Source organism: Rhinatrema bivittatum, chromosome 11 (genome assembly GCF_901001135.1).
Source record: "Rhinatrema bivittatum chromosome 11, aRhiBiv1.1, whole genome shotgun sequence".
NCBI classification, from domain to species: Eukaryota; Metazoa; Chordata; class Amphibia; order Gymnophiona; family Rhinatrematidae; genus Rhinatrema; species Rhinatrema bivittatum.
In genome coordinates, this window is record NC_042625.1 from 94890406 (window position 1) to 94908403 (window position 17998).

General features: G+C 45.6%; 1 protein-coding gene across 2 annotated transcripts in view; it reads right to left on the reverse strand.

Annotated features, from left to right (window-relative positions):
- SH3D21 (SH3 domain containing 21) overlaps positions 1 to 17998 on the reverse strand; it is a 52056-nt gene that overhangs the window by 1936 nt on the left and 32122 nt on the right. Inside the window, exons 11-17 of one of the 2 annotated variants that reach the window (XM_029571129.1) lie at positions 16639 to 16719; positions 13060 to 13177; positions 12005 to 12093; positions 9395 to 9510; positions 4063 to 4146; positions 1559 to 1728; positions 504 to 567 (exon numbers count right to left, since the gene is read on the reverse strand). In XM_029571129.1, coding sequence (XP_029426989.1) covers positions 504 to 567; positions 1559 to 1728; positions 4063 to 4146; positions 9395 to 9510; positions 12005 to 12093; positions 13060 to 13177; positions 16639 to 16719 — 722 coding nt within the window. Of the gene's footprint in view, positions 1 to 503; positions 568 to 1558; positions 1729 to 4062; positions 4147 to 9394; positions 9511 to 12004; positions 12094 to 13059; positions 13178 to 16638; positions 16723 to 17998 lie in introns of both variants that reach the window. The other variant, XM_029571128.1, reaches the window with a different exon arrangement.

Consider the following 17998-nt stretch of genomic DNA (forward strand, 5'->3'; position numbering starts at 1 on the left):
CGTCCGTTCTGAGCCTTATTTATTTATTTGGCAAACAAGAGTTCTCGGACTCTGCCTTCTACTTCTGAGAACCTTTCCCTCCGCCATGGGAGAGCAAGTAGTGTAACAGCTGTGTGCATGGCTGATAGCAGGTCCCCAGCCTTAAGTTGCCGAGGACAGGAAGGCTGATAAATGGGATCTGGTGGCGCCTTCCAGGTCCTCAAGGTCTGAATATAACCATATGGAGTAGCGCAGAGGCTGAGAGACTGTTTCACCCCCCACAGGGACCACTGTGCTCCGCTCTGCTTCCTGAGCAGGGAAACAACACAAAGCTTAGGTGATGGCATCACAGGTTTTTTTGAGAGAGTCCATTTTAAGACACACATGCCCATCCAGAGGCCCCATGCTTACTCACTCACACCCCCCCTGTCCTTGTGGTCCTCTAGGGCTTGCCCTGCTCATGCATTCAGCCGTGAGGACTCTCCCAGCACACCTCCTTACTCCAGGAATTAATAAAAACCCACCTGCAGGGCTGTACGTCGGACTTTCTCTTCTTTCATCTCTTGTTTAATATCCGCCATGTCCCTCCTGCAAAGACAAGGCACCCAGGTCACTGCGGAAGCGCGTCCCGAACCCCTTTCCCGGCCACCTTCTCTCCAATAACCACACGGCGCGAGCGGAGATTCGCCCACCATAGAAACTAAAAGTCATAAGCCAGGGGCAGGTCTCACCCGAGCAGCACCATCCAATTCCAGAAAATGCTACAAGTAGCCTGGTGCTGAGGGTGGGCTTTGGCTCTATAATCAGATTCTTTGGAAAGAAATGGAAGCTCAAGCTTTAATGTCTTGCACATTGGATCATAAATTCTCTCAGCTCTGACAGATCTGCGCTGGTTGGGTGGGGGAGGGGAAACGTGCCGCGGCGGGGGGGGGGAATAGCATTCTTGGTTCCACGTGCTTCTCATTTGGCTTCCTCCACTGCTAACTGTTACTCTAATTTCCCTGCTGCCTGCTCCTCAGCCTGACCTTTAGTATCAGAAAGAAGTGAGAGAGGTTGGGTTCATCCCAGCATGCACCAGGGACAAAGACAAGCTGACTCGCAGATCTTCTGCACGAGAGCCATGGAAACTCCCAGAGTACGATATTGTATCCGCTAGATAGGGCCCTTTTATCCACAGGGCATGTGGGGCACTCGCCCAGGGCACAAAGCCCAGCTTGATCCCAAAAAGAAGAATAAAATGATTAAAAAAAACCAACAAATTACAAAGAAGAGAAGGTAAAATAAGAAAGCTAAGTAACATGCCCTATTATCTTCTTTAGGTCTTGGAAAGGATCGGCCGAGTCCATGATCTGTAAACTGCGCACAGCTTTTATGTGCTGAGGTTTGCTTAAAATGGCCCCGTGGCTGGAGGACTTTCTGCCCTGCTGATGACCTTCTGCATAATGAAACAGTAAGGTTCATGGCTGCAAGTTACTAAGGCAGCTGCGGGCTTTCCGAGATGTTACGCAGGAAACCTGCGGAGAGGATCTCTCCGCCATCACATTCACCGCCTCCGTGCTGACGCGGCCTAGAGACTTACTCGTGCTGGGTCTTCATCATCTCCATCAACATCCTCAGGGTCTGAACCTCGGCCCTCAGCTCTTCCACAGTCTCTTTCTCCTTCGTCTCGGCAGCTGCCGGTGTCTTCTTGCCCTGAAGGGCACCTGGGCTCGGCGCGTGTGGCGCACGAGGAGCAGAACGCTCTGGGTCCTGGGAGGAGCAATAAAGCAGTTAATGCAGGGAGGGGCCGAGGGGGGGGGTCTTACTTACCCGCTTGGCTATTTTGCCACTGGGCTGGCTCCCAGTTTCTCGTTTTTGTTTCAATTCATTTTTTTTTAAACAAAAGAAAAATGAATGAAACTTCACTTGTTTTCATTTGATTTGAAATTTTTTTTTACCAAAAAAACTCCCCCCAAAACTCCTCCTTCCTCCCCATCCCTCTTAGCACTGGCACTGGTAGCCCCTGTCACATGAGAGGAGCAAAGAGCAGCCGGTGCCATTTTTACCCCTGGGTCTGGGAGTGGATGCACCACCATCAGGGCCCCCACTAGACCCCCTAGGCACAAATTCTGAGAGTTTTGGGGGTTGAGAGGATTGGGTTAGAGAGGGTCATGGGGGAGGCCACCTCTGGGGAGGGGGGAGGGTGTGGATCAGGCCTGCAAAGGGGGTTTCATTAAAACAAAATGACTTGCCCTCAGGAAACAGCCACCTCCAGGGTGGCAGGCGGGTGAAGACCCCTGGTTTATGCCTTTGTCTCAATGCCATTTCAAATGATTGCACATCCCTATTAATTAGCAATGTATCTAAGCAGAAAGGGCCTGGACTGGAAGTGCTCGCCAGGGAACGGCAGAATGGTGGAGCGTCTGTAGAAAACCTCAGCTGTGAGAGAGCAGTCGAGATCTGCCAAGAAGCAGCAGAGACTGTGCTATTTTAAGGAAAACAGAGGGGGAAAAGGGCAGCTAGCGTGCAGGCTCCTGAACCACTGCACGTAGTTAGTTCTGCTCCAGCTTGCTGGCTGAACTCAGGCGAGTGGGATTGGGTGGCTGCAACCAGTAAATGAATTACAGGAAAAGAAAGTTTGTGACTGGGTTCGGAGTCTAACCTGCCATGCCCTGTGCCAAGAAAGGAGGCAGAGAGGCACTGGCACGGCAATAAATCTGCACATTTTAACTAAGGACCAGAAGGCCACCAGGTGGCAGGAGGACACTGCACAGTTTGCTTCTTCCGCCATTACAAAAGAGCAGATTGGTGGAATCAAACATCGCCACAGTCTGCCTGAAAGCCTTTTATAACTAAAAATGGTCCCTCTGCATTAGTGGCGGTGCTGATCATTTCCGTACAGAAGGCAGTGGGAGGGTCAGAGAGAGCCTCTGTATAGAGTCACTCTGACTCTCTATATACAGGTACCACTCGAGATGGGCACTTTAAATCGGGGTGGGTTTTCGGGAGGTGGGTTGGAGTTAAGGGGGTGTTTTAGACACATTCTGAGGTATTTGTAGTAAAAAAAAAAAAAAACAGAGCTAGCACTGCAGTGTACAAATCAACTCCTCGTTATACTTTTCATCCATTATAAAGACTTCAAATCTTTAGTGATGTTAATTTTACTATGAATACCCCAGAATGTGTCTGTAACACCTGCCTAACCCCAACCCACCTCCTGAAACCCCACCCTGATTCAAAATGCCCATCTGGAGTGGTACCTATATATTATATATAGCATATCAGACTGACCCTATACAGAGGCGCGCTCTCTCTCTCGCTCATTTTGCAGAAATTGCCTACGTGAGAGCAGGGTAATTAGACTTTTACCACACCCCTTTTTTCTGCTTTATTTATAGCATTTTGATAAATCTAGGGGATAGTAACTAGTTAATACGCTTAACCCTGAGGGTCTTATATATACTAAATGGTGCAGGAGACGAAGTCAGAGGGTAATGCGCTGCATCAATGGTGATGCATAGATCTGGTGTTGTTCTGATTTATTTTATTTAACTGGATTTGTTATCTTGATAAATCTCTTAGGACAGATACAAGCTACAAAGTTAGAAAAAAAAATTCACAACACAAAAATTATTTCCATAAACCTATTGACATTTAGAACTATGGTGATACAGTATGGGGTAGATTTTATAACTTTGCGCGAGCGCGTACCCCTTTGAAAATCTACCCCCATATGTCAGTCAAAATCTGGATTGACCCTGTGGATGGTGAAGGGGGAGCCTGGGTCACTCAGACTTGGACGGACCCCCAGAGGCTGCGCGCTCAGGCACAGGGAAGATGGCAGCCCCTGCCGGTCAGTGAGAGGTGCTGAGAGGACTCCCTGGAAGAGGCACCTTCAGTCCTCAGGCTGGCAAGGGATGGGTCCCAGAACCACCCAGGTGCACCATCAGGGGAGGAGAGGGAAGGATGGAGGAAGGTGGAGGGATAAAAACAGGGAGAAAGTATTGCAAAAAAAAAAAAAAGACAACCAAAAGTTGGGAATTGAGTGAAAACCTCATCCCATCTGTTTGCAATGTCAAATAAATAAAAGTCCCGGCTCTTTACCTTTCCTTTTGCAGCAGCCTTGACTTTTGCTTTCTCTTCTGCTTCTTCCTTTTTGCTCTCCAGCCCTGAAGTGTTTTCCTCAGGCTTGAAAGAAAAGAGAGAGAATGCATCAATGTTTGTAGCACCTCCCCCTGTAGTACAAGGGAAAGAGAAGGTCCGATGCCCAGCGGCGGATTCCCGAGGACGACCGGCCCGGGTATTCACCGCCCAGGACACATCACGTGGTCTGCCGAGCGCGGCTCCGTCACGGCCGCGCACGGCAGACCACGTGACCGGAGCGACCGGCCCACCGGGGGGGATGCCCGATCCCCCGCGAGGCCAATCCGCGCCTGCCGATCCCCTTCCAAGCACTGTGGCTGTTGGGGAGGGCACTAGTAACGACCCCGGCTCAGGACTTCCCGTAGGATACGGATTTCTTGTAGAGATCAGACATAAAGGAGTTCACGTACAAAGATTAAAAAGATCAGCGTCTGAGGATTTGTTCCTGCACATAATTGGGAAATCCTTCTCTCCATCTAAAGGGGCTTTTCAAACTGACCAAGGGAAAAGTTTTGAAATGCTCTCTGAGGTTATTCGTTTACTTATTTAAACAATTTATATTCCGCTGAGCTTCAAATGTCAGCAGATTACAAGTAACATACACAAAATATCTAACAGCAATAATACATCAAAAAACAGCAACTGATTACAAAACAAATAGTGAAAAACAATAAAATAGAGTCATGAGAAGAAAGACAAATGTACATTAATCAGCAAAGAAAAAGCTAGAGAGGTAAAATATGTTTTTAGCTGCTTTTTTTAAAACTGTAACAGGTCATTTTCTGCTCTGATCTCACCTGGGAGACTATTTCAGTTTCTTTACGGGATACCTATGGAAGAGCTTGCTTGAGAGAGGGCATTTTGACGAGATTTTCAGTAGCTGAGCAGAGACACTGAATAGGACGGTACCTGAGTATGGAAGAGATGATACAGAGGGTGCCAGGCCATGTAAAGCCTTAAACTTTATTCTCCAAGAGACAGGAGCTCAGCTAGAACAGGGGAAATATGATCACAAGGTGAAGAGCCAGAAATGAGATGAGCAGCAGAGTTTGGGATACGTTGGACTCAGGAAGACCCAAGAACAGAACATTGCAATAATCCAAAGAGGAGAGAATGAAAGGCTGAGTAACATCATGGAAATCCAAGTTAGATAACACAGGCTTTAAAGAACACAACATCCGCAGTTTGAAATAAGATGACTGCACCATAGCATCGATGTGAGGATGCAGGAAAAGGGAGGAACAGCTATAAACCCTGGATCCCAAGTTTCAGACTGAATAGGAATGCTGTGCCCTCCAATAAAAATTGCTCAGGAACATTTTTATCATCGACTCTTGACAGAAATACAACCAGTTTTGTTTTGTTTTTTAATTTTAAGAACAAGCATATTGCTCTTAATATAACTAGAATGTAATCCGCTCTGAAGTGCCGAAAAATGGAATATAAAATCAGATAAGACTGGGAGAAAATGGGAGAAATGGAACAACAGTGGGCCAGATTAAAAGGAAAAAATCTCTATGTCAGAGGAGTAAGAGGGAAAAGGAACTGAGCTGGTTCTCTAAGGAGGTGACTGAAAAAATAAAGGCAAAAAGAACAGCGTTCAAGAAGTACAAAGGATCCCAAAAAGAGGAACACAGGGAAGAATACCTGATGAGACCGAGGGCGATGAAGAAAGAAATCAGGAAAGCAAAGGGTCAGGTGGAAGAAAGGATTGTCAGAGGGAAGGAGAGGTGACAAAAGATTTTTCAGATACATCAGAGAAAGAGGGAAGGTCAGAAGTGGTAAAGTGAAACTGAAAGGTTACAAGGAGCAATGTGTGGAGAGAGACAAAGAAATGGCAGAAATATTAAACGAATACTTCAGTTCAGTGTTCACTAAAGGAGACCCTGGAGAAGGACCGTTGCTGGTTGACAAGACCATAGATGGGGATGGGGTAGATGCATCCCCATTTACAGAAGAGAATGTATGGGAAGAGCTAGGAAAACTGAAAGTGCACAAGGCCATGGGGCCTGATGAGGTTCATCCCAGGATACTGAGGGAGCTCAGAGATGTGCTGGCGGCTCCGCTGTGTGACCTGTTCAATAGATCCCTGGAAACGGGAGTGGTGCCGAGTGATTGGAGAAGAGCGGTGGTGGTCCCGCTTCACAAGAGTGGGAACAGGGAAGAGGCTGGTAACTACAGACCGGTTAGCCTCAACTCGCTAATGGGAGACTGAATGGAGTCTGCTGAAGGAAAGGATAGTGAATTATCTACAATCCAGTGGGTTGCTGGTCCCGAGGCAGCAGGGATTCACCAGGGGAAGGTGAGCGCCAAGGTGGTGGAGTGGACTACAAACTGGTTCACTGATAGAAGACAGCGCGTAATGGTAAATGGAACCTACTCTGACGAGAGATTGGTGCTAAGCAGAGTGCCACAGGGATCAGTGCTGGGACGGGATCTGTTCAATATCTTTGTGAGTGACATCGTGGAAGGGATAGAAGGTAAGGTTTGCCTATTTGTGGATAATACTAAGATCTGCAACAGAATGGACACGCCTGAAGTAGAAAAATGAAAATTGATTTAAGAAAGCTTGACAAGTGGTCAAAGACTTGGCAGCTGGGATTCAGTACCAAGAAGTGCAGAGCCATGCATCTGGGGTGCGGTAATCCAAAAGAGCTTTATGTGATGAGAGGTGAACGGCTAATGTGCACGGCCTGGGAGAGGTCTAGGAGTGATTGTGTCTGGCAATCTGAAGGTGGTGAAGAAATGTGACAAGGCGATAGCTAAAGCCAGAAGAAGGCTGGACTGCATAGAGAGAGGAATAACCAGTAAGAAAGGAGGTGATAATGCCCTTGTACAGGGCCTTGGTGAGGCCTCACCTGGGGCACTGAGTTCAGTTCCGGCGGCCATATCTCAATAAGAATAGAGACAGGAGAGAGGTGGTCCAGAGAAGGGCGACCAAAATGATATGGGGTCTGTACCGGAAGACTTATGAGGAGAGACTGAAGGATGTGAATATGTACATCCTGGAAGAGAGGAGGTGCAGGGGAGATAGGATACAGACATTAGGATACCTGAAAGGTTTTAATGATGGATGATCTTCAAACCTTTTTCTGTTGGAAAGGAAACTGTAAAACTAGGGATCATGAAATGAAATTCAAGGGGGGAAGACTCAGAACCAACATCAGGAAATATTTCTTCACAGAGAGGATGGTGGATTGCTGGAATGCCCTTTAGAAGAGTTGGTGAGCACAAAAAGAGTAACCAAATTCAAACGGGCATGGGATAAACACTGTAGATCCCTAAAGACTAGAGGTTGGAAATGAAGAAACGGGTGCATACCCCCTTTCTCTCTCTCTCACATACACACACACTCTCCAAAATACCCATACATACACACATGTTCCTTCCCACACACACGTTTTCTCTCTTTCCCTGGAACAGCCTTCTGCTTGGGCTCACACAGACAAACATACACACATCCTCCTTCACATACAGGCAACAGCATCACTCTCAGACAGATACACACCCATGCTCTGACTCTCTCACACACACACACTTACATGCACACATGCTTTCAATCTCTCACACACACACACCTTACATACACATGCTCCTTCCCATACACATGTTCTCTCTCTTTCCCTGGAACAGCCTTCTGCTTGGGCTCACACAGACAAACATACACACATCCTCCTTCACATATAGGCAACAGCATTACTCTCAGACAGATACACACCCATGCTCTGACTCTCTCACACACACACCTTACATACACACACATGCTTTCAATCTCTCTCACACACACACCTTACATACACACATGCTTTCTCTCTCTCACACACACCTTACATACACACATGCTTTCAATCTCTCTCACACACACACCTTACATACACACACATGCTTTCAATCTCTCTCACACACACACTTTACATACACACATGCTTTCAATCTCTCTCACACACACACTTTACATACACACATGCTTTCAATTTCTCTCACACACACACACACACACACACATGCTCTTTGTGTTTCTCATACACACACACTCCAACACTGTCACACATCTCATACACACACCTGCATACATGCTCTCTCTCACATACACTTATGTACAAACACACATCCTCTCTGTCCCTCACACAAATATGCACAAGCTCTCCCCATCACTCTCACCCCAGAATGTGCAGGCAGCAGCAGCCTTCTTTCTCCGGTTGCACCACCCCCACCCCCCCCTTCTTGGGGTGCATGGGCCCCACTGGCACAGCAGCCTCCTTCTTTACCCGTGCGGGCAGCCTGGATGCTGGTAAAGTAATGTTTAACAACTAAAAATATTTACCTGGCAGGCTGGGGGGGGGGGGGGGAGGGGCGCCCATGCCACCATGATCGTCTGTGCAGGCTGTGGCAGAGAGGAACAGCGTCAGGGCTGTGGGGAGCTTTCCCTTTGCCTCCCGCAGTCCCTCCAGGTGCCGGGGGGAGGGGGGGGGCAATGGAGATCCAGAATAAGGGGAGCAGGGTCAGCAGCATAGGAGGAGGGCTCCTGCACCGCTTGTTGTAAGAGTGGGACTGAAATAGGGGAGCCTTCGGGAAGCTGACAGCGCGATGGAAAGGCGCAGTGATGTCATCATCCAGCGCTCTTAAAGGGGCGGGCTCGCAGGTGCCATGGCTGGAACTCAGGACACGGGCCTCGTGTGCCCAGTGCTAATGACGCTCCTGACACACCTGCTGGAAAATGTCAGGGATCCTGAAAGTAAATTGTATCTAATTAATCCTGCATTGCTTTCTCTATGCCATGAAAGGTTTTAATTAGTGCGGATTTATATTTTATTTTACTATGTATTATTTTAAGTATGGACTTTGATGTATTTGATGTGGTTCTTCGCCGGTCCAGTCAGCATTTGCTGTGTGTACGGTATAAAAAGGCTGGAAATAAACACATTTCAAATGACGCGCCATTATACACGAGGAGAACAGGGTGGAAGCCATTCAATAGCTGTTCATTGGCATTAATTGGATGCTTCAGATACCCTTACAGAGGTTTTGGTGTTACAATCGAAATAGAAAACTGCAAAATAAAATGGAATCGTCCTTTTATCTCAGGATAATAATGACTTCTGCAAACACTGCTGTATAGCAATTTGAGCCATTGAGGTTTTATTATGAGTTACATTCACTGCAGCTGAACAGGAAGGCTCCTTAACTTATAGGAGCCCAAATAAGTTCACAGTAAAACCCAGAATGGCTGAGAATGCTCTGGAATGGGAGTTTTAAAAGAGTCCTCAGTCCAAGGAAAGAAACCAGAACTTACCAGAGAAGAGTTAGAGGGATGTGTTGGGGGCCGTTTGCCTTGCACCTTCGGTCTGTCAGCTGTGGGGTGGTTCAGTTTTGATGAAGACACCAGGACGGCATCAAAACTATTTTCCTCTGCAAAACAAGACACAGTGAGGTACATATGTGGTCGCTGGCCAGATAAACATATCTGGCTAAATTTGGAGGGATATTCGGTGGTGCAGCTGCATTACTGAATACAGACGGATATCTTACAGACACTGGATAAGTTTATCCAGCTAACTTTGGGACAGCTGTGCAGCAGGACTAGAGCCAGCTCCTCCCAGGAACATCCCCTGAATGACACTACATTTCCTGGCTAAACTGGATAATGAGATATCCGGCTACGTTTAGATGGATATGTGCTCAAAGTATTCAGTATTCGTTTAGCTGGACAAGTTGTGCGTTATCAGCTAAAAAAATTGTTACTTCATGGTTTAAAAGTAACATTTGAGGAAATGTTCGTTAGCTAGAGGTGCGCACTAAGCCGCGCATGCTTGGTGCTGGCCCCCGTGGCCATTTTGCTACCAGATATAGCACGCACTAGCCAGAAAGAGAAAAAAAAGTGCCAGCAGGCTGCAGCAGTGCCAGTGCCAGCAGTAGCCACTCGCCAGTAGCCAGTCTAGCCTCAGCCTGCTCTTTAAATTTAACCACTGTAAATATAATAAATTAATAATACATTTTTTTGTTTAGTTTTTCTATAGTATGTTAATGTTTTGAAGCTCAGGTTGCAAGTTTCTTTATTAAATGTTTTGTTTCACTAAAGTAGAATATAGAGAAGTACTTAATTTCATGTTATGTAAAGTTTCTTTAGTTTAATACACAAAGTTCTTCATTTTATTTTATTCTACTCTAGTGAAAAAAAAGAAGTTTAGTTTAACACAGGAACTGCAAACTTGAGCACAGTGAATGGGGGGGGGGGGGGGGGAGACAGCCCCTGCATTCAGCAGCTCTGATTTTCTGAAGAGATCTGTCCTTCAGAGACCAGGGAGTGGGACTGCTTGGCCCTTCACCGCCCCCTTTCCCTTCCCTTCCCCTTCTCTCTCCCATATACCAGTAGTGGGGGGGAGGGGGGGAGAGGGATGTGAAGGGGGAGACAGCCCCTGCATTCAGCAGCTCTGATTTTCTGAAGAGATCTGTCCTTCAGAGACCAGGGAGTGGGACTGCTTGCCCCTTCACCTCCCCCTTTCCCTTCCCTTTGTCAAGCTACCAACCGTTTCCATTTCCCACCCCCCATATATTAAACCATCACCTCAGTGGGAACCTTGGTAACATCAATAAAATAAGAGGGCAGCCAATAGGAGTACATATTCATTCCTAACTGACCTGAAAAGTGTCAAATTGTATCATTTTCCCTTTAGTGCGCACTAACTCGATTAACGATTTTTATATGGTAAATCAGGGGAATTTCTATTGTATTGCACTCTTTAACGATTAATGATGATATTAAAAATATCGGACGATAATTTAAATCGTTAAAAAACGATTCACATCCCTACTAGACGCACTGTGCTTGGATTTCAGAGAGGGCTTTGACACGCTTCCGCACAGAAGACTTATAAATAAATTGTGCGCCCTTAGTATGGATCCTAGAGGGACTGAGTGGGTTAGAAACTGGCTGAGTGGGAGGTGACACAGGGGAGTGGTAAACAGTTTTCTCTGAGGAGGGGGAAGTTACTAGCGCTGAGCCTCAGGGATCGGTCCTTGGACTGGTTCTTTTCATCATTGTTGTGAGCAACATAACAGAAGAGTTGTCAGGAAGGGTTGTCTTTTTGTCGATCTGGATAACATGAGGAGGGATCTAGCAAAGTTTGAGGAATGATCTAAGTCTAAGCTAAGATTTAATGTTAAAAAATGCAGAGTAATGCATTTAGGATGCAAAAACTCAAGCAAAAGATACAATATTGGAGGTGAAATTCATCTAAGTACGAAGGAAGAGCAGGATTTGGGAGTGATTGTATCTGATGATCTTAAGATGGGCAAACAAGTGGAAAATCTAATGGCAAAAGTCAGAAAGATGCCTCCCGCAGTCCCTCCAGGTGCCGGGGGAGGGAGGGGGGCAGTGGAGATCCAGAATAAGCGGAGTCAGAAAGATGCCTGGCTGTATAGGGAGAGGACTGGTCAGCAGAAAAAGGGAGGTGATATTGCCCCTGTATAGGTCCCTGGTGAGACCTCACCTGGAATACTGTGTACAATTCTGGAGATATAAACAGGATGGAGTTGGTCCAGTTGGAGGCTACTAAGATGATCATTGATCTTCATTCTAAAGCATATGGGAATAGACTTAAAAATCTAAACGAATACCCTAGAGGAAAGGCGAGATGGGGAGATATGATAGAGACATTCAAATATCTCAAAGGTTTCCATGCACAGGAGATGAACCTTTTTCAATGGAAAGGAGGCTCTAGAACGAGGGGTCATGAGATAAGGGTGAAATGATGAGCCATACTGTCTTTTCCTGCCATCATGATTCAGTGTTTCTATTCCTCTAAAAACTTAACTGCAGAGTTCAGTGATGTGAACATCTGTAAAGTGAAAGCAAAAGGGGCTGGAAGAAGTCTTGCAAAGGTGAACTTTTCAGTGGTCATACCTGGGTGCTTAGGTTTCTCCTCAGGCACTGCCATGGGCTTCTCTTTTGTTGCTTCTGTGGGTTTTGTATCCTGTAATTCTTCATTGGCTCTGCATAGATAAAAAATAGAGAGTGAGAGAGGTTACAGATGAAGTGCTTCTCTCTACTCACATGCAGGTGCAATTGAATCTCCTCTGAATCACTTTATTAGCTTTTTCAAACAGCCCACATAGGCAAACAGCTTTGGGCCTTTAGCCAAATAATTCACAAGTGTGCGCGGAAAGCCAGCAGCATACACTCAGAGTTGTAACTTCTCAAGAGACCCTGCAACGCGTACTTTCTGAAAGTCAAAAATATGAGGTGAATTTTAGAAGATGGATGTGCGCCAGAATCGGGAGATGGATGCGCATCTAGCATTAGTGCATTTCCAAGCCTATCTTATAATGTGGGCAGATGCAAGCACATCTGTATCGGAAGAAAAAGGGGCAGGGTGTGGACATTCCAGGGTGGAGTCGTGCACACAAGCACCTACGTGCCCGAGCACATACCCAGGTCCAGTGCCGCTTGGAAGAAGAGGAAGTTAAAAACATTAAAAATAAAAATACAGCCCTCTGGGAGGGGTCCTGCAGGCTGTATAATCAGGGGATTTGGGAGAACACTGGGAGAACTGATGGATATTACGGATATCAATCAGTCGCACCGTCCATAAGCCCACTTATGCTGCTGTGCTCACACAAGCTTAAATTTAGGAGCACAGATACGCATGCCAGGGCTATTTTATAACTTGTGCAAATGTGCACCCCTGCTATAAAATGGCCACATCTCTGGGCCTGCCCCGATGCACCCGTTTGACAGCTACCATCCGTGTGCATAAATTCTGATCCTGCCCCAACTCTGCCCCTCCCCCCTATTAGCATACGCATAAAAGTGCACATGAAATCGTGCTCCAGGGCTATTTTTAAAGAACCGCTGATGGCATAAAACCAGCACAAATGGTCTGCTTAAGTGATATTAAGAAGAATCTCTAAGGCTGGCGGTGCTGTAGTATCTCCAGTCGTTGACATCAAATTTCTTACCTGCCGGAAATAGCAAAGTTAGGTTTGACTTTTGCTGGAATAGGGGGAGGAGGCGCAGCTTTCTTGGTGGGTGGGTGACTTGCTTTGGAGGGAGCCTGGGTCTTTGGGTCTTTGGGTTCTTGCAAGAGAGAAGACGAGAGAGAGAGGAGGCTTAGATGCACAGATAACCAGAGATGATAACAGATTTGGATCAGCTCGTACTGGATTATTTATTTATTTATTTATTTAACATTTTTCTATACCGAACTTCATGACAAACTTCATATCAGGCCGGTTTACATCAAACTAAGGGATTAACTTAAACAAAACCATATAACAAGCAGGCCAAGGCACAGATACAAATAACAAGGAGAATAAACTTGGGGGCTAGAGTAGCCAGGAAATAAAGGACAGAAAAAACTGGAGAATGAACACGAATGATTAAACAAAGGTTGGGTCAGACATTTAGTCTATTAGGCTATATGACGGTGATTACAGGAATATTTGTTTAAAATATCTCTTCAGCTCTGAGAGATTTTATTCTCACCACCTTACATGTGTGGCCAAGTCAGATGGGTCCTTTCTGCCTCTCTTGTATGTATCCTACTTGTGTCTGATTAACAGGGCATTTCCCCTGATAAACTGCCCTCACGGCTGGCTCTAGGCTGACCGGCACCCTGTGCCAAAACCGAATTGGCCTGTCTGAAGATTCCCTTCCCCTGCCCCACTCAAAATACTCGTGGGCTTCCACGGTGCGTAGACGTTCAGTGGGGGGGGGGGGGGGGTGAGGGGGGAGGAGAGCAGCACGCGTACTTTACATTGTGAAATGCACACAGGTTATTGTGCCTCTGCTCACCTGACCATGCAGAGAGCAGGTGCAGGGTGCATGGCTGCTGCTGCTGCTGCTGCTGCTGCTGCTCCACATTTCAGAAAGGAAAATTTTCCACGGTGAATGTGAGGTGCTGAAGTTGCCCCCCCCTAAAAGGGCTAAGTAGAAATGATCGTACAACCAATTGTATCAAGTTAGCTGGAGAACCGGGGCTTGGAAGAGAAGGCGCTCAATCGCCAAAGCAGCGTTCAGAGGCCTCGCTCGCCTTTCCCGCAAATTAAAATGAAGGCAGAAAGCTATTCTGATTGGTAATATTCATTAGTATTATTCATTTCTCACTTAATAAGCAAAGAATGACCAGAAGAAATGCTGGACCTATCTGCAGCCTGCCCGGTGGTACTCGAATGTCCCACAGGAGTCGTCCCCAAGGAGGGCTCTGCACAGACGGGCAGGTTATTTCATCTTTTAATTTATGTAAAACCAGATAAAATCAAACAACAAATGGCATTTTTAGAAAGAAATGAAAAACAAAACAACATTTTAACACATTTTGAGTCCCACCACTGCCGTCATTCGTTTTTAAATCACTTCCCAAGCCAGGGAATGCATTGCGAGCGGCACCAGGAGACTGCAGCTGCCCCATTAATGCTGACCTCAGCCTTCCAGCAGAGGTTGCTCCTGCTCGGTGAAGAAACTTTCAAGCAAGAAAGAGGAATTGGATGTGTGTGGAGGGGGAGGGGATGGATGATTTATTTTTTTATTATTATTAATTATTTTGCAGAGGAGGCTTTTATTATTTTTTTAATGAAAAAATTCTGTTTGTTCTTTCATTTCATTTTAAAACCAAAAGGAAACAAAACAGGAAATTTTAACAAAATTTCCCATTTTTTCCAACGAATGCACATCTTTAGTCATCAAACCGTCAGATAAGAACTCAGTGTCCCTTCCCCAAAATCGCACATAAACTCTCTGAATCCCAAACAGACTCAATTCTATGCAATATCTCAGAAAAAATGCTGGTAATTAAAAAAAAAAAAAAAACAGAGTTTAATTTTTGCTAATTTTGGACAATTTGTCTGCAACTTTTATGTAAGGAAGTTCAGGAGACACTGAGCCAGTCCTGGTTCAGGCCTCACTGTGTTCATGGGCTTGCAGTTCTAGTTCTCCTCGTTTGCAGGTGCACAGATGCAACAGGGAAAAATCCAGGACAAACTCAGCCTGTGCTGGAGCCACCTGGTAATGCCAGTGAATGGCGGGCAGCGTTTAAAGCTGCCAACTGAAAACATGGCAGGACGACCTGCCTGCCTGAGAGAAGAGAGCATTTTACCAGTTTGTGAGGGGAATTAGCCATCGACAGTGATAACAATGTCAAAATAAAACCAAATAATTCTTGAAGATCAAGAACGACACCCCCCCAAAAACTAATACTTTATCTTCATTACTACAGTTACAAAACCAATCAGATTATAGTGCAGATGTATACAATGTAAAAACTGGCGAGGAGAAATCAAATTCCAGACAGAAAGGATGGGGGTCAGAGACAGAAGGAAAAACATTAAACAGGTCAGCTGAAGAGAACATTTATTTACAGATATTTGTATATGACCAGGGCAGTTTAGATTGTCAAAAACATACATAAAATATAAAACAACAGAATAAAAGAGTGGTATCAACTGACCTTATTACCTTTGTCATATCATTTAACATCATAGACTAATCTGAATAACCAGGCTTTTAACTCTCTCAAAGATCTCAGGGGGTCATTTTCTAAGCCTATCGCACGTGAAAAGGGACTTTTTGCATGTGATAGCTTGCCGGGGGCGGAGTCGGGGCGGGGAGGGGAGGAGTCAGGGCAGCGAGGTGGACGCGGCAGTATCTTCTCTGGCGGTGATAAGGTAAGCACTGTTATCATCGCCAGTAGCGCGCCCAATAGCACCACCTTTCACGGTGGCGCTATTGTGTGCAAAAGCCGGCAGTGATAACACCGCGGTGGTGCGATGGCTGCCGGCTTTCACAGGCCCACCCCCGCGCCCCCCCCCCCCCCCCCCCCCCGTTACCTCTGGATTCACCATTCTGTGCGAGAACGGAGAATCCAGGCCTCAGTTTGGGAAGACATATGAAGTGCTTCTGGCATAGGATTCCATAACGTGGGATGAACTGGTTTTCTGTCTTGCTAGGCACAAGCACACGGGAAGTCTATAATAGGCTAAGCCCTCCTCGTCCATCCCTAAAATGCTATGTGATTTGACTCCCAAAACGCTAGTCAAGACCTGATAGAGAAATACCCTGCTCTATCTGCTTCCAAAACTGAAGTTTTTCTTTCTGATCCTATCGTCGACTTCTTTGGTAACGTCCTTGCACTCTGCAGCCTGTGAAAACCACACGGCCAGGAAACGGCTCTTATGAAACCCAGATCTGAAGCAAAGCCAGGAGGCTGATTCCTTCCATCAGTTGCATGATGTGATGCAGTAACGTTGTGAGAGGCAGTGAGGCCTGCAAAGAGCCAAGTCTACCTGGTAGTGATTTTCCCCAATGCTAATGCACCGGCACGAGCAGATATCCCCGCAGACAAACCCACAAGGACATTGGGAGTTCACAGGAGCTCCGTTAAGGTCCATCTGTCTGTGCAGACCCCACACTATCTGCTTCTCCCAAAAGCTTCTCATACAGAGGATCGGTAAGACTGAACATGATTATCCCAATTGGATCTATGACTAGAAGAGCACTAGGTGATCTATACAGACTATTTACTGAGTATAGTTTCCGCTTACCTTTCTGGTCTTTGGATGGCTTATTTTCTGGCTTGCCAATATCGGCAGATTTTTTCTCCATCACTGGCTGATCTGGTTTGGCTGCTGAACAGAACACAAATGAAGGAGAATTAGACATCTCCTGGCAATGCCCCACTTTATAGACCATCTCCCCGGCCTTCAAAAGGTCACTCAAAGTGGTGTACAGCAGCCAAAATAAAAACCCTTACAATAAAACATCCCCAGCATAGATTTAGCCAAAGTTGTTCTACTTCGGCAGTAAGCATTTTTAATGTGACCTTGGGCAAGTGCAATTACTGTACAAGAAGGGAACAAATAAGACATGAACATAAATTAATTACAAGACCACACATGACTTTCAGCGAGAAATTGTTGTGCAACCATTCTCACTCATTCAGATTTTATTCATTCTTTTTATTCTGGATTTATTTTTTAGTTTGGAATGTCTGTCTGTGTTGTGAATGTCTATTTGTATTGTTAGATTTTAACTTGTTTTTATTTATATACCACTTTGGGTGTCCATTATTGGTCAGGTAAGCAGTAGAGAAATATTTAAATAAATAAATAAACAATCCTGATTTTTCTATCACTTGCTTTGATCTCTGGTTCTCTCAGTGGAAGTTGATGGTAGGCAGTACCTACCTGCTCTCACTTGATCACTCTCTAGACAACAGATGAGTCAAGAAAGGTTTAATTTTATGTCTTTTATGAAATACCTCCTGGAGAATTACCAAGAGCAATTTCTGGTCAGGATGTGGTGGTATTCAATGGACATTTACTCTTTCGGATAATAGAAGAACTAGGGGGCACTCCATGAAGTTAGCATGTAGCACATTTAAGACTAATCGGAGAGACGTTTTTTCGGTCAATGCACAATTAAACTCTGGAATTTTGTTGCTATGGGATATCGTTAGTGCAGTTAGTGTAGCTGGGTTTAAAAAAGGTTTGAATAATTTCTATTAATTAAGTTGACTTAGAAAATAGCCACTGCTATTAATTGCATCAGTAGCTTGGGATATACTTAGTTTTTGGGTACTTGCAGCCTGGATTGGCCACTGTTGGAAACAGGATGCTGGGCTTGATGGACCCTTGGTCTGACCCAGTATGGCAATTTCTTATGTTATATTCTTATAAGACCATAAGAAGCAGAGATGCGCATTCATTGCTCCATTTGTTTCGGCGGTAAGGGCATATCTGACGAATGGATAGTGGGCATGTAAAAACAATAGTGTGCGTATATGTATGTGCTGAACACATACACACACACCATTTGTTTCTACGTGCCCACTACCCATGTGTCAGATATGTGTGTACCGCTGAAATGAATGGAGCTATAAATGCACACGCCTAATAAGAAGTG